Consider the following 26,384-nt stretch of genomic DNA (forward strand, 5'->3'; position numbering starts at 1 on the left):
GGCTCCACCAAATGATTTCTCTTTTAAAACAGCTGGCATCTGGAAAGATAATTGATGCTGTGACTAGACACACTTTGTATACCACCGTATCCTTTCTCATGTGGGGTACTTACCTGAAACAGTCATTTGTCTTGCATTTTATATGCAGACTTTTTAATGTTTTTGCTACAGTTGCATGTTTAATTATAGTGTTGATATAGCATGTTTTCAAAACATTTGTCACTACACATACATCCATTTGATAAAATAAACTTTGTCATCTTCTACCATATTCTGTAAAGTTGAGCCTGAAAATGAATTACTGATGAAGGTTTTATCCCCAGTTAACACATGCTAGAGACAACAGGCATTCTGCACTTCGTACTACTGACCAGAAAATACAGACACTGCAGACATGAAGACAGGACTGTGGCAGAAGCACACCCTTTAGTCTGATCAGGAGTACTGACTTATTTTTTAAAGGCACTCCAACTGCAGTATCCACATAGTAAGTCATTCAAAAGTAATATCAAGACCTACACCCTACTTATTTTATACAAGAAAACACAGACTCCGCAATGACATGCACTTAAACTGCAATAAATATATCTCCTTTCAACACACCCACACTTACTACCCACCTAATTCATGATGGGGCAAAGGTTTCAAATCTTAACATACTAAACAGTGTAAGAAACTTCTCTGTGTGAAAGATTTTCAGTCCATATATCTCTAGTTAATCACTGTATATTAATCAGATCAGATAAAAGTAGTAATAGTAGCAAACAAACTCGTCAAAACAAAACAAAAAATAATAAAAAATATATAATTGTACAGCATTACTAAGTATTCGAAAGTAATACAAGTAAGGCAGACACAGTCTGCTTCCAGTCGAAAATCCTTTATTAAATACACAGACAAGCGGTCTAAGTAAAACAAAAATAGAGTAATAACTTCCTCACAATCTTTCTAAATATATATATACTTTTCATCAGGCATGGGAGTTTTTTTTACTGTGCTGTAAAACAAAGTGTTATTGGTACACATGTTAAATTCACATCCCTTCCCCCATCAGTGTGACATTCGAGCTGGTCCTGCCCTACTTAGTAGCTGTCATAATAATATTATAACCCTTATGTTACTTTAACTAAAATTTATAATGTGGTACCTCTTATTTAACCAGATTAAGTCTGTGATTTTATCCAAGATAATATACTACATGGTTGGAAATATATCAATCTTAGTTAATTTGGTAATCAAAAAATATATACATATACATTTTGCATGTAAAAATCTATTTCTATTTTCATAACCTATTGTTAAAGATCGCTTTCGTCCTTCTAGACTTCTTCAGGTCTGTGTACAAGAACCCTAAAAACTATCTATAAAAGTATATATAATTGCATAATTAGTATTATTACACATCATTTTGAATAAAGTGGAAAAAAGAACAAAAAAATAAATAAAAAGAAAAAATAGTATATATGGTGATGGAAACATTGTACAAATATCTTAACATACTCTAACTCATGTTTCACTCACTTTGCCATCACCTTTAGGATTTAGATACACCACATAATGTCCGCCATGGTTATCGCCACTATGCACCAACACTGCATGCAAGATGTAACTGGCAGGATCTTTTGGATCTGGCTTTTGAAGAAACTCATCCAGCGGCAACTGTTCTGGAAACTCAAACCTTTGAAGGGAACAATACAAATAGTAAACTACTTTTTTTTTTTTTTTTTTATTTAACAGTTTTGTATAAATTATTTGGAAAATATTTCTAATCAGCTCAGATCTTTTGGTGGGTTGAATATTAAAACATAAAAAAAAATGACTGCAAACTTACTGTCAAGTAAAGTGAATTCAAACTTAGACTACTGCTGTGTAATGAAACAGGCCTTCATGGAAAATAATAACACACACACAACCTAACTACTCACCATCAGTGGCTGTGACTGGCATGATTACGGAGTAAAGTAACGGTCAGCCAAAACATAATTTATCATTGATCGGTAAAGCATGGTGGTACAGGTCAACTTACTTAAAAAAAGTTATGTACTTACCAGAAAGATTTATTTACTTATTTTAATTTATCATTTGTTGACCAGGAAAGTCCGACTAGGCTCCACAGAGCCTATTTTCAGCAAAGGCACACAGGGAGAAACACTCCAGATGCATGTCTTTAGAATGTGGGAGGAAACCGGAGTACCCAGAAGCTGGTATTATTCCAAATTTTGCAACGGCCACTAAAGGTGCCCATTATTCAACAACAACCAATGTCTTGCCAGCTTGATCCCATCACCTCGTCCCCTTGGGTACTGCTCCTCACTGACTCTCCAGACCAACTGGTGCAATGGTTGTATAACTGGGTATAAGACCGTCGCTGATCATAACTTGGTTATTGTGTGTTCAAGACCTGGATGACAAAAAATTCACCTCGAGAGCAAAGCTTGACAGGTGAATCTTGGCATCCATGTCGAGAACACAATTAAAGGTTATGATTAGAGATGTAATCATAATTTGTTGCATCATGGCATCCATGTCGGGAACACAATTAAAGGTTATGATTAGAGATGTAATCATAATTTGTTGCATCATGGCATCCATGTCGAGAACACAATTAAAGGTTATGATTAGAGATGCAATCATAATTTGTTGCATCATGGCATCCATGTCGGGAACACAATTAAAGGTTATGATTAGAGATGTAATCATAATTTGTTGCATCATGGCATCCATGTCGAGAACACAATTAAAGGTTATGATTAGAGATGTAATCATAATTTGTTGCATCATGGCATCCATGTCGAGAACACAATTAAAGGTTATGATTAGAGATGTAATCATAATTTGTTGCATCATGGCATCCATGTCGAGAACACAATTAAAGGTTATGATTAGAGATGTAATCATAATTTGTTGCATCATGGCATCCATGTCGAGAACACAATTAAAGGTTATGATTAGAGATGTAATCATAATTTGTTGCATCATGGCATCCATGTCGAGAACACAATTAAAGGTTATGATTAGAGATGTAATCATAATTTGTTGCATCATGGCATCCATGTCGAGAACACAATTAAAGGTTATGATTAGAGATGTAATCATAATTTGTTGCATCATGGCATCCATGTCGGGAACACAATTAAAGGTTATGATTAGAGATGTAATCATAATTTGTTGCATCATGGCATCCATGTCGAGAACACAATTAAAGGTTATGATTAGAGATGTAATCATAATTTGTTGCATCATGGCATCCATGTCGAGAACACAATTAAAGGTTATGATTAGAGATGTAATCATAATTTGTTGCATCATGGCATCCATGTCGAGAACACAATTAAAGGTTATGATTAGAGATGTAATCATAATTTGTTGCATCATGGCATCCATGTCGAGAACACAATTAAAGGTTATGATTAGAGATGTAATCATAATTTGTTGCATCATGGCATCCATGTCGAGAACACAATTAAAGGTTATGATTAGAGATGTAATCATAATTTGTTGCATCATGGCATCCATGTCGAGAACACAATTAAAGGTTATGATTAGAGATGCAATCATAATTTGTTGCATCATGGCATCCATGTCGAGAACACAATTAAAGGTTATGATTAGAGATGTAATCATAACTTGTTGCATCATGGCATCCATGTCGAGAACACAATTAAAGGTTATGATTAGAGATGTAATCATAATTTGTTGCATCATGGCATCCATGTCGAGAACACAATTTAAGGTTATGATTAGAGATGTAATCATAATTTGTTGCATCATGGCATCCATGTCGAGAACACAATTAAAGGTTATGATTAGAGATGTAATCATAATCTGTTGCAGTACAAGGAGCTTTTTATGCTCCATGTACTACTAGTTACAGGGAATAAAAAAAAAGTTAAGTGTTTTAATGGTGTTCAATGCCATAAAGTACTTAGCAAGTGATGTGTGAAAGACAGTGTAAAAGCAGCTTACACTCACCTTGCCATGCCTATGAACTGTAGAGATTTTTTGCAGAATGTCCAGAAATTTGCCTCACATGTTGGGTCAGTTCTTCATAAAACATTTTTTTTGGACAACTCTGAGGATTGAAGTCACGAAATAATGGCATACATCTGAGTTGCAAACTTTTTATTCTTCAAAAAAATTCAGGCGAACACATCCTGTTATTCTAGCTACTTCCTAATGTTACAACAGAAAGTCAGGAACATTTTACCAGTATGGACAGCAGTCTGAAACAAATGTGTTCTTTTATTAAGTCATTCTCATTTGCTGGTCAGTACAGGCAGATTTGACTACTAGCGCAAGACCCGACCATAGCAAGTTAAGCAGGGGGTACTTAACATTTGTTAAGGTCAGTCTCATGCTACTGTTGCATCACTTAACTGATTTGTCTTTTTTCAGACAATCCCCACACTCCATGCACTACAGTATTCTAACAAGGACATTACAACTTGCCAGTCTGAGGCTTTGGGTGCTTCTCAAGGCCCATTTGTTGGCAGGATGGGGTGGGGGGGTCCAGTGTCTAAACTAACATCACTTTGGTAAGTATATAACTTGTATATTTATGTCCTGGACACTGGAAAACCTTTAAACAAAGGGTACTTTTCCGTTATCAGGGCAACACTGTTAAAAGTGGTAGCTGAATTCTGAATCCAGTGTCAAACCATTTCTCTTAGATGTTAATCTTGGCAGGTGTGCTGTGAAATGCACAGCTTACAGTCTCTGCTATCAAAATTACACATTTAATTAATGTACACACACAGGTTAAGATTTACATCCAAAAAGAAAAAAATAACCACGGTTTTACAGTGGATTCCCAGCTCAGGAACCGCTTGGAAAGTGCTTGACCGATAAGTTTTGTAAAAAAGGCATGAAGTGGGTACTATAAAAAGGTTGTTGTCCACTGTAGGGAAATCAGGCAGACTGTCAAATGTATTACTGAAAAAAATACACATCCAAATCTGTAATTATCCCTAGTTGCCATCTTACAGCCGCAAAATTACTATTACAGTCGGGAACCACAAACCTTTTCTCTTTTTCAGAGAGTCAGCTACTGATTTAGCAACCCTTCGCTGAGAACGTAAATGACCGTTGCTAGGATGTGCATTTATGGTTTTACAACGGTTTTACATTACTAATTCCAGTCCAAGCCTAATCTTAACAAGGTGCGTGTTGGAACCACTTCACGGGAAAAACAGAGCAATCCCCCCCCCTTTTTTTTTTAATAACAACTGCGATCTGCTGGATGAAATATATTGAGCACGAGTACGGCTTTGCACAGTTTCACCACTGGTAGATAGTTCATTTCATGGAAGTAAAGTGGTGTACATATCGCCATATTACTTTTCAGACAGAACTGTTGTATAAACATGATGAATCACCTTATTTTTTAACTCTCTGTGTTAACGTATCGGGGAACCAGTTTCATGTGATGATTCAACGATAATGCAGTACGTTGAAGGGTCTGTTATGCAGACGTGTTTAACAGTTGGAATTAACTGTTATTGTTTGCAAACTAATTATTACTTCAAAGATAGTTTTACACACATGTGCTTGACAGAAAATTTAAGGGACTGGATCACAGCTGAATGCTCGCATTAACAGTGTTGCCCCGATAACGGAAAAGTACCAAAGTCCCCAACAGACCTTGGGAAGGTACTTAAAACATGTCTAGGGATAGATGCCTCAAGACGGGGTCAGAATCTGGAAAGTGTGTCTAAGCTGCAATGTTTTGCAAAAATGTGTAAGGTAACACACACATCATATAGTGGAAAATTTCTAAGGAACACTACACAAGTCACTTAGCTTATGCATCGTGTCCCTTGAGTCTACTGAACAGTGATTTATTATTAGAAGCACTACGCAAGTCACTTAAGCTTACACACTGCATCCCTTAGGTCTACTGGTCAACGATGTATTACTTAATGTGTAACAAAAATTAATGTAGTCAGATAAGCACTTAGGGAAATCTGTTACCTTCTGACCTTTTTTTCTGTTTGAAGAAACCAAGTGTGTCATCTTTCCTATAGCCTTTAAAATCTCAGTTGTCTGTGCACATACAAGAAATGCAGACAGTATTCCCCCTGGTTGGTAAATTTGGGAAAGAATACTGACAGAAGACTAGACTGATTCGAATTAGTCTTCATTGCAACTTTGGACCTAAAGTGTTGGTTCTTAAAGGAACACAGTCTTTGTAAGACGCCAGAAAAGGGCATTTACAAGACACTGCCTGCAATTCTGAAACTCATTCCAGCTGACATGACTACAAGAAAAAGGGTCTTCCATGACAAAAGCTTCGCTTCGAGCCAACATGCCAGCTCAGACAGAGGCAGAGTGAGTCTATTTTTAACATAAATTAAATCTCAGGCAGCAGAAGGAATAATGAAGAAATGAAGTGGAAAGTTTCTGTAAGGAAGGTCCTGAAGTGCTTTTGTGATGCTAAGAAGGCGGTGAATTCTAAAAGGAATGAAAACAAACTGCTGCTAAATACACTCAAAAGCATGAACAGTAAGCTCCTTAAGGAAGAGAACTTGGAGTCAAGACTAGAAATGAGTCAGTGTTACAATCACTTGGCCATAATCATTTCTGCCATTTACCTATAAAGACTTTTCCTTGAAGAAGGTTGCTGAGCTGCAATGCTCTATTTTACTTGTGATGAGCCTTTGCCCATTACCAGATCTAGGGAAACTATGCTGTTAGCCCGAGAGACCAGACAGGTGCAGCCACTGAGGTAAAGGAAGAGACTTCCCTTTGAGATGAGCCATAACAGTGGATACCAAGTCTGGCATGGAAAGCACAGTGCTATGAGTGAACTGGTCTCTACACATCTTAACTTCCTGCAGACATTTTGATACTAGGGAATAGGAGGAAAGAGAGGCGTGCTGGGTAGGGGAATAGGAGGAAAGAGAGGCGTGCTGGGTGCCACATGTGGCAGAAGGAGCCTCTTGATTAATATCCCTGACGAGAGATGGAGAAAAAAAAACTGTCAAATTTGTAATTACAACAATGTAGCAAGGAGATCACAACAAGGAAATGCCCCATCTGCTGAAAATTTTTAACATTACTGACTCATAGAGATGACTCTAGAGGAAGCAATATTTATCTGCTCAACCTACCTGCAACTATGCTGGATGTCCTGAGTGTATGCACTGCCATGAGAAAGTGTGTAATAATGGCCCTTTCCCATACATTCTTGGCATCTCTGCAAACGGGGTAAGAACGGGTGCCTCCCTTTGTTGATGCACCATACCACTGTCATGTTTTCAGAATGGAAGCACATTGCATCTTGAGGAAAGACAGCCTAGGAAGGCTTGAAACACTATGAAAACTCCTAGCACCTCCAATACATGGATGTACAACTTGGCCTCGTGTGAAGTGCACATCCCTTGGACGTTACTTTTTAAGAAATGCCCCTCCACCCCAACAGACACTTCTCGGTGCTGTGGATATTTGCTGGACAAATGGACCTTCAGAGGTAAGGATCCCTGGATTTCTCCTGAAGGATTTGGACAGTTTGATGCTCTTTGTCATGCAGTACAAAAAACATATGTAATTTGATATAAGGAATTGTTTGAATGAAGGCTGTCACAAGGCCTAATGCTCTTAAACCCAACACGGTACTTGGAGTTCGGTTGCATAAGAGATCACAGACTGCTTGGAAAATAGTGTGTTGTCTTTCTGGCAGTACTACCTACAACTATTTCCTAGTTTCCAACTGTCAAGCTATGAATGTTAGGGAGTAAGAAGGCTCCAGCTGAGATTTTGGAAGGTTTGCTGAAATGTTCAAAAATAGGCATATGTAACAGGAGTTACATATTTTCTTCTCATGATGATTTTTTCCTTTAAATCAGTAGTGATGAACAGTCAGTCATCTAGGTAGGAAATATTCTTACTTCCAGTAACAGCACATGGCCAGCAACAGGAGCCATGAGAGGGCTGCAGTCAGACCACATAATAATGCTCTCTGTTGGTAAGGACTAGTTTCCACCTGGAAGTGCAGCACTCTTCTGGATGCTTTGGCAATCTTGGTATGAAGGAAGTGTCCTGAAGATACAAACAGCTCATCCAATTACCTGCTTGCAAGCATGGAGGATGAACTATATCCAGAAGGTCTCCTTCACATATTCACATGGCCAAGGTCCAGAGTCTGTTTGGTGCCAACTGGTTCCTGCAGTAATATCAGGACCTTTTCTGGTTTGGTGGGACCTCCTCAATGGCCATCTTTTGAAGTTGTTGCACATCTTGTTCTGCTGCCTTACTTTAATGGGATAACACTGATGGAAGATGGTTGATGGGACTTCATCACAAATGGTATCTAGCAGCCTCCAACTGTCTTGGGTCATGACTAGCCATGAAAGTGGGTGTAGGAACATATGAAAAGTTAAATATACAAAAACAAGACCCAAAAATCGCTCTTTCAAAATAAGCTCAAGGTTGTGAAAATTTAAAAAAAATATACTTTTGGTTTTACAAAAGCAAATGGGAGTCAAAATTCAAATCTAGAGAGTCGATGTGGCAGCTCAGACTGGATGCTACAGCTTATCCTCGGACCAGTGATCAGTACTGAGTGTTTTAAAAATAAAAGCTGCCAAACAAAAATGGAAATCCTAATGTTAACTGGTTTCACTGCCCATGTTTTAAATTCTTAGTAAGTACTGTTTTAAAACCAAATACTTTGTTGCTCACCCGTTCATCTAAATGCCTCTCTGCGCTCTCACACATTGGGCTTATGGCATGAGAGCAAGGCACCCAAGCTTTGGTATTTTGGCCAGGTGTATGGTATTATTGGCAGAATCCTTCCCAAGCATTACTAATACTGCAACAATGATCATGGAAGGACATCAAATTTCAGGTCACGGGCCAACAACATCTAAAATAAAAATGCACAATAATGAAATAAAAATCAGACAATGGCACTTACTCACCTATCAGAGAGAGGAACTTAAGGAATGGGTAGTCAAAATTATAGGAGATATTAGGGAAGATAGAAATGTCTTCTGAAAATATAGCTAGAGAGTGGAATAAAATTAAAGTGGTGTTTAAAAATAGGGTGGAAATGAAATAAAGGGAGATATGGTTAAGTAAGAATTATTTAGAGGGACTGAAAGGAAGTATTGCAAAACGGGGCAATTTCACAGAAAAAGTAGAGGAGTAATTAGAGTGCTAAACAGAAAATAAGGGATTAATTCAATTATATGCAAGAAAGAGAAAGACTGCTATTAAGCAACTGTTTTTTGATAGCTCCAGAGCACAAAACCTTTTAGCACACTGACTTAGGCAACAGAAAGAAAGGGTTGTCACCAAGCTTATGGAGTGGAGCCTATAACAAGGAAGACAACCAGAGAGCCTGTAGAGGTAATAGACATATTTTGGAACTTTTTGGAAAATCCGTACAAAGTAGATAAATATGGAAATAAAGAAAAGGCACAAATAGAAATGTTTATGGAAGAATTAAATATGCCAAGGTTAAAGGTAGATGAGGCTCAATTACTAACAGTTAGGATAGGAGAAGATGAGATAAAATGGTGATGTATAACCAATCTGCACGAAAGTCCTCAGAAACAAGATGGTATTCCTGCAGAAGACTGGAAGCAAGGAAGAAAAAAATAATAAAGATCTGGAAGGTTTTGTTTAACAAAAAATTTAAAAGCAGCACCAACTTCCTGGAAGAAAGCTATGGTGGTTATAAACATGGTAAAGATCCATCAAAGCCAGCTTCATATTAGTTCATTTCAATTCTAAACCATGACTATGAAGTGTCTAGGTCTATAATGGCTAAAAGAATGGCAAAGGTGGCGCCAAAATCAAAAGACAGGCATCAACGTGGTTTTGTGGTGGTAAGACAAACAGACCAGATTAATAGAGCAATGATGATCTAGAGCAGTGATGGTGAACCTATGACACCAGTGTCAAAGGTTAACACGCCACGATGTTAAGGGAAAGCATTCAACAGAGTAAGCTGGGATTTTATGAGTACAGCAATGGAATCATTGGCCTTCCCTGATAAAATTAGGAGCATATATGAGAGATTTAAGGCAAAAAATAATGTGGCTGGGTTCCTCTATGATGAGCTCTGAGCATAGGACCAGGCAAGGGTGCCCTCCTTCCCCTTTGTGACTTGCATTATATTTAGAACCACAGGCAAAGAAAATAAGTGATTCAAATATTCAAGCATATAAATGGTATGGTAGCCCAGAAAGGATGGCTTTATTTGTAGATATTATTTTATACCTGATAAAACAAAAAAAAAAAGGTCATTTCAGTGATGGGGAACAGTTGGAGAAAATTTCAAGTCTTTTTGGGATAAAAAAATTATGGAGATAAAACTGACAATAGCTGTAAACAATGTTCCATCATACAAATCGCTTCAGCAATACCCATATTTATGGAAACATGACAAAATGAAGTAATTAGGTATATAGATTAAAAACTGAAGACTAAAAAGAATTCTGTTATGGCAGCTAAGGACATATGGGGAGAGACTAAACAAAAGACAATTAAAAAAAAACTGAGAAACTGGAAACTCTGTTTTATGGATATGAATAGCAAGATACAAAAAGTGAAAATGGTTTTAGTCCCATTAGTTTTACATACCGGTCAGGCATATTTTTAATCAACCAGAGGAGAAGCTGTGGATAGCAGTTAATAAACAGTTGAAGGATTTTATGTGGGAGGTGAAGACTGCAAAGGTCAAGCGGGATAAACTGATCGAACAGAACAAGGTAGTTTGGGATTACCGGATTTGAAGGGGTATTTCAGAGCTACACAGTTAAAGCTCCTATACAAAGCACAAGCAGAAAACTACAATTCAAAGTGGAAAGGGATGATGATGAAATAGGGAGCCTCAAGATCAAGGAGAGAATGGGATTTTGGATGCAGATCTTAAGGAGAACCACCACCATACAGAATATTATATTCATAAAGTAGCAGAAAGTATTCTAAGATCTAAGCCAACACTGTAATGAAGAAAGGAGATTCTGCTGATAGGGATTACTGCAATTAGGGACACATAAAATAGGCAACAGGGGGCTGGAGTTTACTGGAGATAACCTAGCAAACAGAGAAAGAAAGGTAATAGAATGGGAAGAGGCCAGAACTTATTTGGACTGCAGGCTAGAGACTGCCTTCCCTCTATCAAGGATCGATAAAGTAAAGTGAAACACCAGCACTGGTAGAGTTTTTAGTAGAATCTAGAACAGAAGCTACTGTTAATAAAGGGGATAATCCTTACAGCACATAAAATATTGCACGATAATTATAAGAATCATCAGGGGAAGTTCAGAAAGGACTGGGATGACAGACTGGATGAGCAATTTACAAAAATAATGGGGGTTAAATGTACAACTTCCAAAGATGCAACAAGTCTAGAAGATTTAGGATCTTTTTTTTTGGAAGTGTTTGCAGTTATTTTTATACCCCAAGTAGACTCCAAAGACTTCTTCCTCAAGTAGACAGCAAATGCTGAAGGTGTGATAGGGAGGAAAAAGGTTAACTGGGAACATTTTTTGGGAGTGTAGCCAGTGGGCAGACTGACAATTCCCTGCAGACTACTCTATCAGAAATATCGGGTAAGCAAATTAGTGTAACTAAAGAAATGATATTTTGAGTGATGACAGAATCAGAATTGCCTAGACATGGTACGGCCTCTGACTCTAATTGTGGTGGCTGCCACAAAAGAAATTACTAGAAAATGGAAATCAAAGTCTAAACTAACTGTAATAGGAGGAGTGAATACAGTATAGAAAAGTGAGACATTGGATCCATCCACCAAGTTATGATTCAAATAAGGAGAAAATTCTGTCTTGCCTACAAAAACTCAAACTGTTCCTCCACCACAGTAACTGAATATGGAACACTGCTAGGACATTATGTCTAAAAATACAGTCAGTTACGGAAAGTATTACTGTGTAGGAAAGTTTAGCTGTGCAAATAAATTTACCATAACAGTAAAGGCTGTAATAAACCACTGTTGCCATAGCTTAAGCTATTTAAGTCTTGACCCAGTGACTGGCTGGCATTCAAAGCTTAACAGCATCTTCCATTCGCTCTGTCAGGAGCCTGAAGGGAGATTCAATTTAAAGGCAGGTTTTTGTCTACAAAAATAGAGGCGCAAATGCACTGGAAGGACATGGCAGCAAAACAACCCCAGCAATATAGAAAGGAGTACACTTCTCCACACTATGGCAAATCAAAGGAAAAAACAGCTAAAATAAAGAGGCTGGAAGGAAGGTTGGCTACTGCAACAGTGGCCAATCAGAATACCTATTGCTCCCATAAATTTACTTGTACAACTGTTTTATGTTCAGCTAAACTACATTGACCAATTACCATAGCACAGAACTAAGAAGTGAGGTGAAAAAAATAAGAATCCAGGAGCCTCTGGAGAACGGTCTGAGCTCTGGACCTGGAAAAGGAACCCAGTTTGCAGTGCTTTGCAAAATGTGTACAAATGACAAAGTTGCAGCCAAAATACTGTGAATCTATCTCTTTCCAGAAAGCCATCAAAAAAGCCAAAACCCAGTGGAATGGGCCAGAAAGTACAGTTGTATACACTTACCATAAATGTAGATGTTCGAGTGTACTCACTGTTGCAATCATCACACGTGCGTTATCTGCCTGCAGGTAGCCATCAGTCAGCCAGAATACCAGAGACTTAGTATTTCTGCACTGCTTGCTGTTGCTTCAGGACTGACATCAGGGGGTTTAAAAACAGGCAACCAACACCATTTTATCAGTTTTTCTTGCCCTTAATGTCAGGAGCCACTCCAAATAGGGAGCTAAGTTATGGTGGAAATGAAAAAACACCACCTGTAAAAAGTAAATACCAATAACCCTGTAAGGGGTGAGTAAGAGAGATAGAAGGAGAGAGAGAGAGAGAGCAGACAAGGGGGCTGGAGGGTGGGAAACCAGGACTGCAACAGATAATACACTCAAACATTTACATATATGTTAAGTATAAACAACTGTACTGTTCTTCATGTTTTACTGTTGCAGTCATCACACTTCGGTTGATTCCCAAAGTTGAAGAATGGGTGGAGGCAGTCAAGAAGAGTTGGGGCTGGCTAGTATGCTCTGCAGGACTGTGATTGCAAAACCCACCCTGGACTTGGAAAAGATAGGCAGGTGGTAATGCTTGGTGAAGGTATGAACAGAACTCCAAGTAGCAGCTTCCAGAATTGTCCCTGGTAGGGACTCCCCTGAGGAATGCAGTAGAGGTTAAAGTTTCCATAGTGGAATGGGTTCGACCCCCCCCCCCCCCGGGGGGGGTTCCCATGGTGTTTAACAGAAATGCATACAGTATGCTATAAATTTGGAGATGGCTTATTTTGAGATGGCCTTGCCCTCTGCCCCTGGTGCAAAGCTGACTAGTAATTGGTCAGATTTCTTGAAGGGTTTAGTCCCATCAAGGTAGAATCTGAGCTGTCTGTGCATATCTGAAGAGTGCAGGATCCTTTTCCCTTTATTTTGAGGATTAGGTAAAAAGGATGGCAAATGGATAGATTGGTTAAGAGCCACACTGACCACTTTACGCATAAAAGTAGGATTAGTCCTGAGGGTGACCCCTGTTAGTATGAAAAATAATGAAGGGTTCCACAATCATAAGTGCTTGTAGCTCAGACACTCTTCTAGCTGAAGTGATGACTAGAAGCAAGGCTGTTTTCCAAGAGAGGAATTTTAACTCTGCTGATGCTACAGTCTCAAAGAGAGTAGTGTGAGTTTTCCCAGCACAAAGTTAATATCCCAAGCAGGGGTTGGGGCTCTCCTTGGTGGCCTTAAGTTGTTAGCCCCTCTCAGGAACTGTGATGAGAGGGTGAGAGAAGAGAGGTGGCTCAGTGTTGTAATGAGCCGAAATGGCAGAGGTATGGATCTTAATGGAAGGGCATCCACTTTCCAGGCCCTGCTGTGAGGTGTTGTGCAGAATTTGCTGAGCTGGTGATTGTAGGGGGAGGCAAAAAAGTCCACCATCAGGGTCTCCCATTTCTGGATTAGAAGATTGAAGGTGTTGAGGTCTAATTGCCACCCATGTGGGTCTAGGAGATTTTTGCTTAAGTCGTCTGCTAGAGAGTTTTGTTTGCCTGGCAGGAATTGAGCTTGCAGGTGGATATGCATGTCCAAAGCTGTGTTCCACAGGGTCATGGCTAGCCTGCAGAGTGGGTAAGAGTGGGATCCCCCCTGGTTGTTGATTTACTACATCACTGTGGTGGTGTCGGTTTTTATAAGCAGGAGTGCAGGTGAGAGTAAGGATCTGAATGCTTTCAGAGCGTGCTGAACAGCTAGCATCTCTTTTTGATTGATGTGCAGATGAATTTGGCTTGGGCTCCATTGGCCCTGAATGCATCTGTCATCCAGATCTGCCACCCAGACATAGTCTGATGCATCTGTGGTTAGGGTCTGGGTGGCGCGGAGTTGTGTAAAGGAAGTCCTTTGTTGTGGCTGCATGCAGCTGCCCATCAAAGAAACTCTGTCCTTAGACAAGGTATGACGGTTTCCAGGTCCTGAGAATGTTGGCATCAAAGACTTTTTAAGTACCATTGTAGTTTCCTCATATGCAGTCTGGCATATGGAATTAGTAAAATACAAGAGGCCATGAACCTTAGAGCCTGCAGGATTTTCCTTGCGGATAGCTGGATTCTGGTGGCCATTTCAGCAAAGTAACCTGTTAGATGGGCTTGTTTTTCTGGAGTATGGAATGCCATCTGGGATGCTGTGTCCAAGTTTGCTCCCAGGAATTCAATCTTTTGACTGGGGACTAGTTTTGATTTCTTTTCGTTGATAGTGTACCCCAGGGAGGTTAGAAGGTCCTTTACAAATGTCAGGTGCTGCACAGCTTTTCTTGACTGACTGCATGAATCAGGCAATAGTCCAAGTAAGGGAATATTTGAATATTGCTCTATCTGCAATAGGCAATTGCTGGAGCCAGGCATTTTGTGAAGACTCTGGGAGCAGTGGATAAGCCAAAGGAAGTGCAGAGAACTGATAATAGATAGATCCTGCCCCGAAACGTAGATATTTCCTGCACGAGTCCCTGATAGGGATGTGCAGATAAGGCTTCCTTTAGGTCTAGGGTGGCTAACCAGGCATATTTGGACAGCATAGGGAGAAGTTGCTAAAGGGTGAGCATTTTGAATTTTTGGTATCACCAGGAAGGTGTTTAGAATGGAAAGGTCTAAGATTGGGCACCAGGTGCCCTCTTTTCTGGGTACCAGGAAAAGTCTGGAATAAAACCCTTGACCTATCTGTTCTGCAGGAAAAGGCTGAATTGTTCTTATGGAGAGCAAGGATTGAACTTGGTTTTGTGCCTCTGCCCACAGGTTTGGAGTAAGGTTTGGGTACCCTTTTGGGGTTTGGCAGCATGTGGAAATAAAATTTGTACCCCTGGGACACAGTGTTGAGAACCCATCGGTCTTTGGTGATGGAGGTCCAGTTTTCTGCACAGGGAGCAAGTTTCCCTCCTAGGGGCACGAGCAATTGGGCAGAGGAGAGGAATGGAGATGTCATTGTGAATTTTTTGCATAAGGGGTGGCTTACCACTCCCTGTTTTAGAAGTGGAGGTACTCAATTGCTTAGATCTCTGCATACCCCGAGACTGTAATCTGGGGGGTCTTGTTTCCCTGGGTCTAGTTTGAGATGGCCTACAGAAGGCTGGAAAGCACCAATGTTTTGAGGGGCAATGCCTACTGAATTTTGGAGGCTGCACTTGCAAAAAATCTGACTGTCTTCATACACTTGGCCTTTTCTTCCATCTTTTGTAAAACCTCTTCTGCTTTGGTGCCTAACAGACTGTTCTTGTTCAAAGGAGCTTCCAGTAATTTTATAGGTTCATAGGTTGGTACTAGGCTATCGGCCCTAGGACCTATACAAGCCTAGCCATAATAATTCTCTGGCTATTTCTTCCCACACTATTTACTTCCCTGGACCCCTGTCTAGCAGGGCAACTGACATGATCCCCGGGATGAATTTCCTTTCTCTCATCCAATCGTCAAGGTTCCTTTAATAGAGGGCCAAAGAGGCACTCTGCTTGACATGTATGGGCAAGTCTATTCCAGAGTCTGGGGAGTCTATCCCTCCAGCATGTTTTGTATATTGCGATGACGAGGTTTAAATCCCTGGAGCGTATGACTCTGAGGGATTGGGATTTCTTTAAGTGTGGCATGCTCAACAGCTCTGGGTTTGACATGGCCTTGTATGTTAAACAGAGATTGCCTCTGAGTAGATATGCAACGGAGTATAACTGGAGTTTTTTTTAAAGCGGTCTGCTTTAGGCCTGCGATTCTTTTAGTGAGGTATTTCTGCAGTCTTTCCAGTTGCTGCAGATGTCTTGAGAGTTACATACCAAACGGGGCATTATATTCTATAATGGGTCTAATGAGGGATGAGTACAGTGGGACAATGACCTTTTTTCTGGATGAAAAGCCCTTAGTGATGAGGTGGGCCACATAGAAGGATTTCCTAGCTGTTGTGGCGATGTGGTTATCGAAGGCGAGACCACTGTCCACTTGTGTCCCTAAAGTCTCATCACACTTTTGGTGTTTAGTGTCAGGTACATGTTTTTTTCCCCAAAGGGGTTAACTATACATTTCTTGGCATTGAGCTTGAGCCCATGGCTCTGGCACCAAGCATCTGTTTCTGTAAGGCGATCTGTAGAGTATCCACATCATTTGGGGATTCAATAATGGCTCTCAGTTTGCAGTCATCTGCAAACTTTGTTAGCCAGAGTCCCTTAGTGTTGGCCTGTACTTCAGAGAAGTAGATGCCAAACAAGAGCGGTCCCAGGACTGAACCCTGAGGTACTCCCACTTGTCTGGAGCTGGATTTGGAGTTTGCTACTTTTACATTGTGGGTTCTGTCAGTAAGCCAGTTGGCAACCCATCGAGTGACTTGGGGATTAATGCCCAGCTTAGCAAGTCTATCTAGGATTCCTGAGCAGGGGATGGTGTCAAAGGCCTTGGCGAGGTCCAGATAGGCTGTGTGGGCTGCCTTACCCTCGTCCACGGCTCTGGAGACTGATTCGAAGAAGTCAATCAGGTTCAGGAGACAAGATCAGCCCTTCACGAACCCAAACTGGGTGGGGTCCAGTGTTTGAAAATTGCCAATGTCTTTGTTTATAAGTTCCATGATAATACGTTCCCTGGCCTTGCAGAACAGGTTTGTCAGACTGATGGGGCGGTAGTTCCCAGGTTCCAAGGTGGATCCCCCCCTTGTGGAGTGGGATAACTGTAGCTGTGCGCCACTCAGTGGGCATGAAGACTGAAGTGAGGCTATGATTAAACAAGACACTTAGGTGAGGTGTCAGTTCATTTTGTAGTTTATGTAGTTAATGTTTGATTTGACATGGTCTGGCAAGGTCTGCTCATTAAGCCAAGCATGCCTTCTAAGTACAGAACCTGTGACTGCCGCCCTGCAAGATGCTCTAGGGCATCAAACCCACATTGCAGAGTATGTTTGCTGACTTGGCTTGCAGAGTGCATAAGCTCCTGTAATTCTTTATTTTCTGCACAGCCAGGAAGGGTAGATAATTTTTGCTTAATAAGTTCCATAGTACGTTACTGATATTTCAGCATGTGGAACTGGCAATTCAATGCCCTAATGCCGAGACTTGCAGAGGTGTATACTTTTTTGCCCCATCTGTCTAAAGCTCGGGAATCCCTGTCCGAAGGGATGGGATTCTTAGCTGTAGTTGCTTTTATGCCTTTAGGCCCTTGGGCGATTACCTCTGGCTCAGCGGTAGGATTTTTGAAAAGAAATTTGAGAGAGTCAGGGGACTCTGTAGTACCTGTCTGGTTTCCTTGGAGCAGGGGGTAAAGTATCAGGAGTTAGACTGGATTCCATAAAAATATCATCCACAACATCCAGAACAGGAGGGATAGCTAAGGGTCTGTGCTGTGGCAAATCTAAAAATTCGCAGAGTCTCTTTTTGGACTGTGGATAATCCTGGCATTCCCAGTGGAAATGCTCTCGATCAAAGTAGGTAGGATTTCACCAAAAAAAAAAAAAATTCTCTGGAGGGGAAGCAGAAGGAATAAATTCCTCTGCGTCTGAATCCTCATAAGCAGATAAAGGCATGGCTTCAGATTCAGAAACGTCAAAGTCGGACTCTTGGTCAGTTAAAGCTGCTGGGGACAGGTCTCTCTCTCTCTTAGCAGGGGAAGGCTGGCTTCCCCTAATCAACATGATCAAGTCTTCTGCCATTTTAAGCATTTGAGATTGTGGCAAGGAAGCAGGTGCTTGAGTTAATGTTGTCTGTTTTTTAGGCATAGCTCATACTCTTGACCTTAGAAACAAGGTAGTTTTAGAAAGAACTGAAGACATGAAAGAAGTCGTAGGTTTGTGTCAAATAGTGGTAATGCGAGGAACTTCCTCAGAAGCAGGTGTCTGCACAGCAGCTCCAGACCCTTCCAAGGTAGAGACATCCGCAGGTTCCATAGTCAAATAAGCATCTTGTGGCATACCAAACTCCGAACGGGTCTTGGTAGAGGCCTGCAAATCCATCGAAGCAGGCATCAGGGTCTGCGAAAGCGCCTCACTGAGTACCAGCGAACTGGCGACTAGCTTAACGGAAGTATCATCTGCAGTTTTGGACCTGTGCGGTCTGTCCATCTTTATCCTTACTTTTTTTTGGAAGATTGGTAGATGGATGGCTTACTGAAGCCATTTCGGAATACGGAGATCAAGAGCAAAAGTATTTAGCAACAATAAGGTCCTGACGTCGAATAGTTTGGGCGTTGAACAAAGCACAAAACAGACAGCGAGGTATGTCGTGGTCTGGGCCTAAACAGGTGACAGTAAAAATGAAAATCTTGGTGTGGTATTTGCTTTCCACAGGCGAGAAAATTAACTTTTTCTGACATCGGTTAGAGCAAGAAAAAAGGATCCCAACAGGGTACTTAGCTTTAGAAGACTTCAGGATGATTAAATTTGGAAACGAAAACTCGGAGTGGCTGACCAGCACTCGTGCAAACTGCTTCTGCATTGGGCTCCTCGGCAAGACAGACTGATGTAATGGTGTCGACTGCTTGTTTTTTATACCCCTGATGTCAGTCCTGAAGCAACAGCAACCGATGCAGTAATACTAAGTCTCTGGTATTTGGGCCGACTGAGGGATACCTGCAGGCAGATAAACCCAAGTCTGATGACTGCAACAGTGAAACATGAAGAACATCTCTGCCATTATTATGCTAAACACAGGCAACACCACAACAATGGTTGTCCACTCCGCTTTTAATCACAGGAGAGGTACAGCTGACAGTCTTTCCTGAAGGGAGTTTTCTTGGTAGTATCTAAACTGCACGTGGCATCCAGAGAAAGAAGGCTCTTCTCCACTCCTCATTTAAGAGATGACAGGCAGATTAACAGTCTGGCGCAAGGTAAACTCTGAGACCACTTTGGGCATCAAAGAAGGGTCAGTTGTCAAAAGAACCTTAACTCATCATAAGTGCTTCTAACATACTCTTAGCAGAAGTCACAGCAGTGAGTAGGAACAATCTTCCATGTCAAGAACATCATTTCAGCCTGAGTTGGTTCACATGGAAAAAGAGTAAGCATTCCATGCACAAAGTTAAGTTCCAAAAAAGGAACCAAAGGGGAATATACTTGCAGACAAGAGAACCATAAAAAATGAATAAGGCAGCCAAAGGGCAGTTACCCACACACAAAAAAATAAAATATGGAAGAACCAGAAGCAGCTGTGCCTGAAGAGGATCCTTGCTTTTTGGAACACTACCAATTAGAAAACATCTTCCACTTGCACATGTATGATTTCTCCAGGTACACACTTTCGACTCCTTTAGTACCTGCTGCACAGCCACACAAAAATAAAGCGTCTGTAAGGTAGCAAAGTGATTCTATCACCCAGGTAGTGGCAAACAGTTTTCAGATTATGGTTTAACAATCAACCCTCTGTTTGTGTGAGCAAATCTAGTCTGTGGAGAAGCCTTTGTTATCTGACCTCGGCCAGATTGAAAAGTGAGAAAATACAGAAGTGCAAGTTAAACTTATTAGAGAGGATGTTTGAATGGGCAACTGATGCAATAGCCTTAGCTAAATCGGTTACATCTTGCATAACCTTCAGCCTACATGGATGACTTGAGGTTAACATGGAAAACATTTTAGTGACTGCTCTGACCTTTGCAGGAAGGGTATCTAAGTTGCAAGCTCTTATGGTGAGCCAACCCCATCATTTTCCACAAGGACAGTTTTTTTGTGTTGTTTTGAGAACTAATCCTTTTACAGTTAAAGTGCTATCCAAATTTAATTTAAGTTAAACTATTCGTATTCCCATTTCCTTTTCTGAACCTAAAAAATAAAGGAGAAGGGATACTCTGTACCTTCGATGCCCACAGACAAGTCTGGTACTACCCTGACACAAGTACATCTTTTTGATCTTTGGCTCAATTACTGTAAAGGTAAAAGAAGACAACCTGTACCAAAACAATTTTTTTTGTTCTACTTCGTTTACCTTTCGTTCTACTCACAACCAAACAATTCCAGGGACAGTCCAGGCCTACTCTAGCAGGCTGTTGGCTTCATCTACCGCTGTTTGGAAAGGATTGCATTCAAGTTGCTCCTTGATTCACTGTACATAATTTTACAAAGCACTATAAACTTGATGCCTTCTTGAAGTCCAGATTATCTTTTGCTAGAATCATTCTCCAGGTTGCTCCAAAACTGTTCTCCTTCCACCTCCTAAAATATAGTTAGCTAAGGTAATCAACCCATGTAGCTAAGGCTACTGCAGCAGTGATAGATTTGATGAACATAGCACAGCTGTGCAAGTTAAACTTATCAAAACAGATCTTAGAATGATTACTGCTACAGTAGCCGCTGACTCCCTCCATTGCCCTTGTTTTTTGGTGCACGTTTTTTATGACAAGGTGACAACATTTATTAGTGCTCAGCCTCTCTTTCGCTGCTGGTAGGAAAGCTCTGAAGAGCTTTGTGCCCAAACTTGTCTTAGTCAAGTTAGCTCAGTTCAAACTATGACAGCATGGGAGCATGGAAGATGCACTGAAGATTTGGAAGCTAACCAGCTGTTTATATCCTTGGTAGGTTATAACCCATATAGTCAAGAGTATTGCAGCAATGATCAATATGATGAGCGTCTACTATTGCCTGCTCCAGCATCTATCTTCCATGCCTGTTTCCAAGGAGTCCTACAGCAGAATTTCTTTAATTTGTTCAAAATGAAGGCAAACAGACCTGAAATCTTCTCCACAACTGGATCATGAAGTTTCCATTGATTTTAGCAGCAATAAAGCTCTTAATCTTCTGACACTTTGTCTTGTGGGTCAGTCCTGGGCCTGCTTAGTTTGCCTGCACATGGAATACGTGAAGACTCAAAGTTGAGCTGAGATGCTGACATTATAACAAGTCAGCAGACAGGGTACCATCAAGTACCCTTCCTGTTGACGTACCACATCACTGTCATATAAATTTGAAAAAGTCCTGGGGACCAGAAATTATTAAAGTGCTTATCACTGCCAACATCTCTGATATGTGCCTGTCTGTGCCATGAATGTTCCATACACATTGCATTTTCACCCCTTTGGAGACCACTCTATACAAGGTATGAAGCATCTCTAGTGAGAGACTGAAGAATCAACAGGGAGAATAGGAGACAGATTGAAAGAGAGCTCTCGTCTACCCAGTCTCACACACTCCCTTCTTAGGTATCCCCAAAACGGGAATCTGGAAAATGAAGGGTGAAAATGTAGAATCCAGACTAACTTACGGTGCCAGTGGATTTGGCTTTGAGGGGAGAAAGTCAGGAAGAACTGCAACAAAATATCAACTTTGTCTGGCGGAAGTAAAAGTCTTCCCAGGTCAGAATCTAACAAACATACCAAGAATACAACACTGCAAGAAGAGAGGAGAGAAAATTCTTAAAAGCAGATAATAAACCTAGCATGACCAAGACCTAACAGTTGCTACACACTCTTGACAGCTGGAGAAAGTCAGCAAAGACAAAGATAAGACAAAAGTACAGTTGTGTACACTTACCATAAATGTAGATGTTAGAATGTACTCACTGTTGCAGTCATTACATTTAGGTAATCTGCTGGCAGGTTGCCTTCAGTCGGCCTGATAAACAAAATCTTGGGTCTTGCGTCGGTTGCTGTCCCTTCTTCCATGAGTCAAGGGTATAAAACAAGCAGCCAACACCATTACATCAGTTTTTCTTGCCCCAGATGTCAGGTGCCCCCCTAATGGGTAGCAATTAAAATTAAAAACACAAAATTATACCTCCAACCAAAAGCAAATACACCAAAAATGGTTTTAAGCATAGTAAAGGAAAGTAGAGGTATAGCCAGAGAAAAGTAGGGGGCTGGAGGGAGGGTAACCAGGACTGCAACAGTGAATACACTCCAACATCTACATTTATGGTAAGTGTACACAACTGTACTATGTTCTTCGTGTTTCACTGTTGCAGTCATTACATTTGGGTAGATTCCCAAAGCTATGGTTGAGAAGAGGAGTTTATACAGCATTAGTGCCAGCTATAAGGCCCTGCAAGACAGCAGTGGCAAAGCCAGCTCTGCATTTAGAGAAAACTGGTAAGTGATAATGCTTGGTGAAAGTATGAACAGAACGCCAGGTAACAGCTTCTAGAATATCCCTGGTAGGAACACCTCTGAGAAAGGCTGCAGAAGTAGATGCAGCCCTGCTGGAGTGAAATCTGATCCCCTGGGGGATAGGTTTTCCATGGTGCTTATAGCAGAAATGAATGCAATGGCTTATCCATTTAGAAATGGTTTGTTATGAAATAGCCTTCCCCTCTGCCCCTGCAGCAAAAGCTACCAGCAATTGTTCAGATTTTCTTCGAGATTTAGTCTTGTCCAAGTAAAATCTAAGTTGTCTATGAACATCAAAGGAATGCAGAATCCGTTCCCCTTTGTTCTGTGGACTGGGAAAGAAGGTTGGCAAATGAATGGACTGATTAAGAGCCACACTGGAAACCACCTTGGGCATGAAGGACAGACTGGTCCTGAGAGATACCCTGTCCACATGAAAGATGACAAAAGGCTCCACTGCCATAAGGGCCAGTAATTCAAATATCCTTCTAGCTGAAGTGATTGCTAAAAGGAAGGCTGTTTTCCAAGAAAGACATTTTAAGTCTGCAGTAGCAGCTGGCTCGAAAGGAGGTACAGTGAGCTTCTCCAAAACAAAGTTAAGGTCCCAGGCAGGGATAGGAGCTCTCCTGGTTGGTCTCAAGTTCTTTGCCCCTCTGAGATGCTGCTTGAGCAGAGGATGAGAGAAGAGAGGTGGTTCTGTGTTATAATGAGCTGAAATAGCTGAGGCGTGGATTTTAACAGAGGAAAAAGACAGGCCCTTGTGAAGCATCTCAGTTAAGTATTGTAAAATCCGAGGTAAACTGGGCGCTGCTGTGCTCATCCCTAAAGACTGGTTCCAGGCACAGAATCTTTTCCATTTGTCAGCATAAGATTTTCTAGTACTAGGTCTTCTCACCTCCAAGATAATATACATCACAGGTTTGCTGAGGGATAAGGGTGAATTTAAGTGATTAGCCAGGCTGAAAGGTTCAATGTTGGAAGCTAAGGGTGCAGAATTTGGTTCTCCTGCTGGGACAGCAGGGAAGGGGTCGGAGGAAGGAGCCATGGAGATATTTGCAACACACTGCGCAGGAGTGGGTACCAGTGTTGGCGCAGCCAGTAAGGAGCAATCAAAATCATCCTTGGTTTGTCCAGTTTGACTTTTAGCAGAACTTTGGAGAGCAGACGCAGAGGGGGAAAGGCATAGACTGATAGGTTTTTCCAGCTGAAGGAGAGAGCATCCACTTTCCAGGCTTGTTTGTGGGGAGTCCTTGTGCAAAACTTGTCCTTGGGGGAGGCAAACAGATCTATGTCTGGGCTCCCCCATTTGCTTGTCAACATGTAGAAAATTTGTCGTTCCAGTTGACACTAGTGTGGGTCCATGAGTTTTCTGCTTAATCCGTCTGCCAGAGTATTTAATTTTCCTGGCAAGAATTGAGCTTGTAGGTGCACTTGGTAGCTCAAGGCTGTGTTCCACAATGCCATTGCTAGTCTGCAGAGGAGATAAGAATGTGTACCCTCCCCCCGCTATTTATGTACCACATAACAGTGGTGTTGTCAGTCTTTACTATTAGTTGTCCTGGAAGAATGTAGTCCTTGAAGGCTGTCAGAGCATTCTGTACAGCTAACATTTCTTTTTGACTGATATGTAGGTGCATTTGATTTGGGTTCCATTTGCCCTGAATGAACTTCCCTGCCAGGTGAGTCCCCCATGCATAGTCTGATGCATCTGTAGTGAGGGTTTGGGCGGCAGGGTTAGTGTGAATGGCAGTCCTTTGTTTTGGTAGCAGGCCTCTGCCCATCATATGAACTCCAGGCGTAAGTAAGGTATGATAGGGAGCATTGTTTCCAGGCTGTGACAATGCTGACACCATAGACTTTTTAAGTACCACTGTAGTTTCCTCATATGCAGTCTTGCATATGGAATTAGAAGAATGCAGGAGGCCAAGAACCCCAAGGCTTGCAGTATTTGTCTTGCAGATAGCAGGGTTTTTGTGGCCACTTGTTTAAAGTAAGTTACCAAATGAATTTGCTTTTCTGGCGCGAGGAAAGCCATCTGGGCAGTTGTATTCAAGCTTGCACCCAGGAATGTAATCTGTTGACAGGGTATCAATTGTGATTTATTTTCGTTTATGGTGTACCTCAGACAAGTTAGAACCCTTTTTACAAATGCCAGGTGATTTAGAAGTATGCCCTGGTTTTCTGCCGAATTAGACAATCGTCCATGTACGGATATATTTGAATATTTCTTTGTCTGCAAAATGCAAGAACTGGAGCCAGGCATTTTGTGAATACCCTGGGCACAGTAGACAAGCCAAAGGGCAGTGCAGAGAACTGATAATGCAAGTAGCCTGCTTTGAAGTGTAGGTATCTTCTACAAGATTCCCTGATTGGGATGTGCAGGTATGCTTCTTTTAAATCTAGAGTTGCTAGCCAGGCATCTTTGCCTAGCATAGGAAGTAACTGGTGAAGAGTCAGTATCTTGAATTTTGGAATCTCCAGAAAGGTGTTTAGAGTAGACAGGTCCAGGATTGGATGCCATGACTTGTCTTTTCTGGGTACCAGAAAAAGCCTGGAATGGAAACATTGTCCCTTTTCCTCTTCTGGTACCGGTTGAATAGCCCCCATGTTTAAGAGGGTACTTGTTTTTGAGCCTCTGCCCACTGATTTGGGGGCAGGTCTGGCCACCTGTTAGGTGATGGTAACGTGTGGAAATGAAATCTGTATCCCTGGGACACTATTTAAAACCCATTTGTCCTGGGTTATGAGTTCCCAGTTCTTTGCACGAAGAGCAATCTTTCCCTCCAAAGGGGCAGTTAAAAGGTAAGTGCTTGGTAATTTTAAAAGGAAGTCACAGAGACTGTTTACCGTAGGGAGTGTCTTATTTCCAGATATGGAAGTGGAAGCCACCCACTGCTTAGTTCTGAGAGTCCCCTGGGACTGAAACCTGGGGATTTTGCTGTGTCTGGGTTTGGCTTGAGAGGATCTGGAAGGGGCTGGAAAAGACCAATTCTTTGCAAGCCAGTGCCTACTAAATTTTGGAGGTTGCACTTGTAAGAAATCTTTAACACTTTGCATACATTTAGCTTCATCTTCCATCTTTTTTAGAACTTCTTCAGCCTTATTGCCAAACAGGCGGTCCTGATTTAAAAGAGCATCCAACAATTTAGCTTTAACATGACCAGGCAAAGATTGCTCCTTAAGCCAAGCATGCCTTCTAAGCACAGACCCAGTAACAGCAGCCCTACAGGAGGCCTCTAAAGAACCAAAACCACATAGCAAAGTATGTTTTCCAACTTGTTTAGCAGAATGCATTAAATCCTGTAAATCTTTACTTTCCACACAATCAGGAATCAACATAATTTTCCATTTAAGCAGTCCAGTAATATGCTGCTGATATTTTAACATATGAAATTGACAGTTTAAAGCTCAGATTGCCAAGGTTGCAGAAGTATAAACCTTTTTACCCCATCTAGCCAGCGCGCCCTGGAGTCTCTATCAGAAGGGGTAGGCTTTTTAGCAGTAGAAGCCTTAATGTCCTTGGGCCCCTGAGAAATGGATTCTGGATCTGCAACAGGATTTTTGAAAAGGAACTTGTGGGACTCAGGAACCCTGTAGTATGTCAGGTTTACTAGGAGCTGGAGGCAGGGAATCAGGGGCCAAACTGGACATATCATCAACAATGTCTAGCACAGGAGGTACAGCCAAAGGCCTATGCAGAGGTAGAAGACAGAAACAAAAGAAGGTATGTACCTACCATAACGTTCCATGTTAGTTGTCTTCTTCTCGCCTTCTTTCTTGCTGGCTGGGTTCGGAGCCGATCCTCGGCACCGACTCTGTCAT

General features: G+C 41.2%; 1 protein-coding gene across 1 annotated transcript in view; it reads right to left on the reverse strand.

Annotated features, from left to right (window-relative positions):
- Positions 1-26,384, reverse strand: part of USP7 (ubiquitin specific peptidase 7) — a 3,814,244-nt gene that overhangs the window by 2,178,009 nt on the left and 1,609,851 nt on the right. Inside the window, 1 exon segment of the mRNA XM_044088895.1 lies at positions 1,522-1,678. Coding sequence (XP_043944830.1) covers positions 1,522-1,678 — 157 coding nt within the window.

Source organism: Protopterus annectens, chromosome 12.part0, assembly GCF_019279795.1.
Source record: "Protopterus annectens isolate FY-2018-M chromosome 12.part0, PAN1.0, whole genome shotgun sequence".
In the NCBI taxonomy this organism is placed as follows: domain Eukaryota; kingdom Metazoa; phylum Chordata; order Ceratodontiformes; family Protopteridae; genus Protopterus; species Protopterus annectens.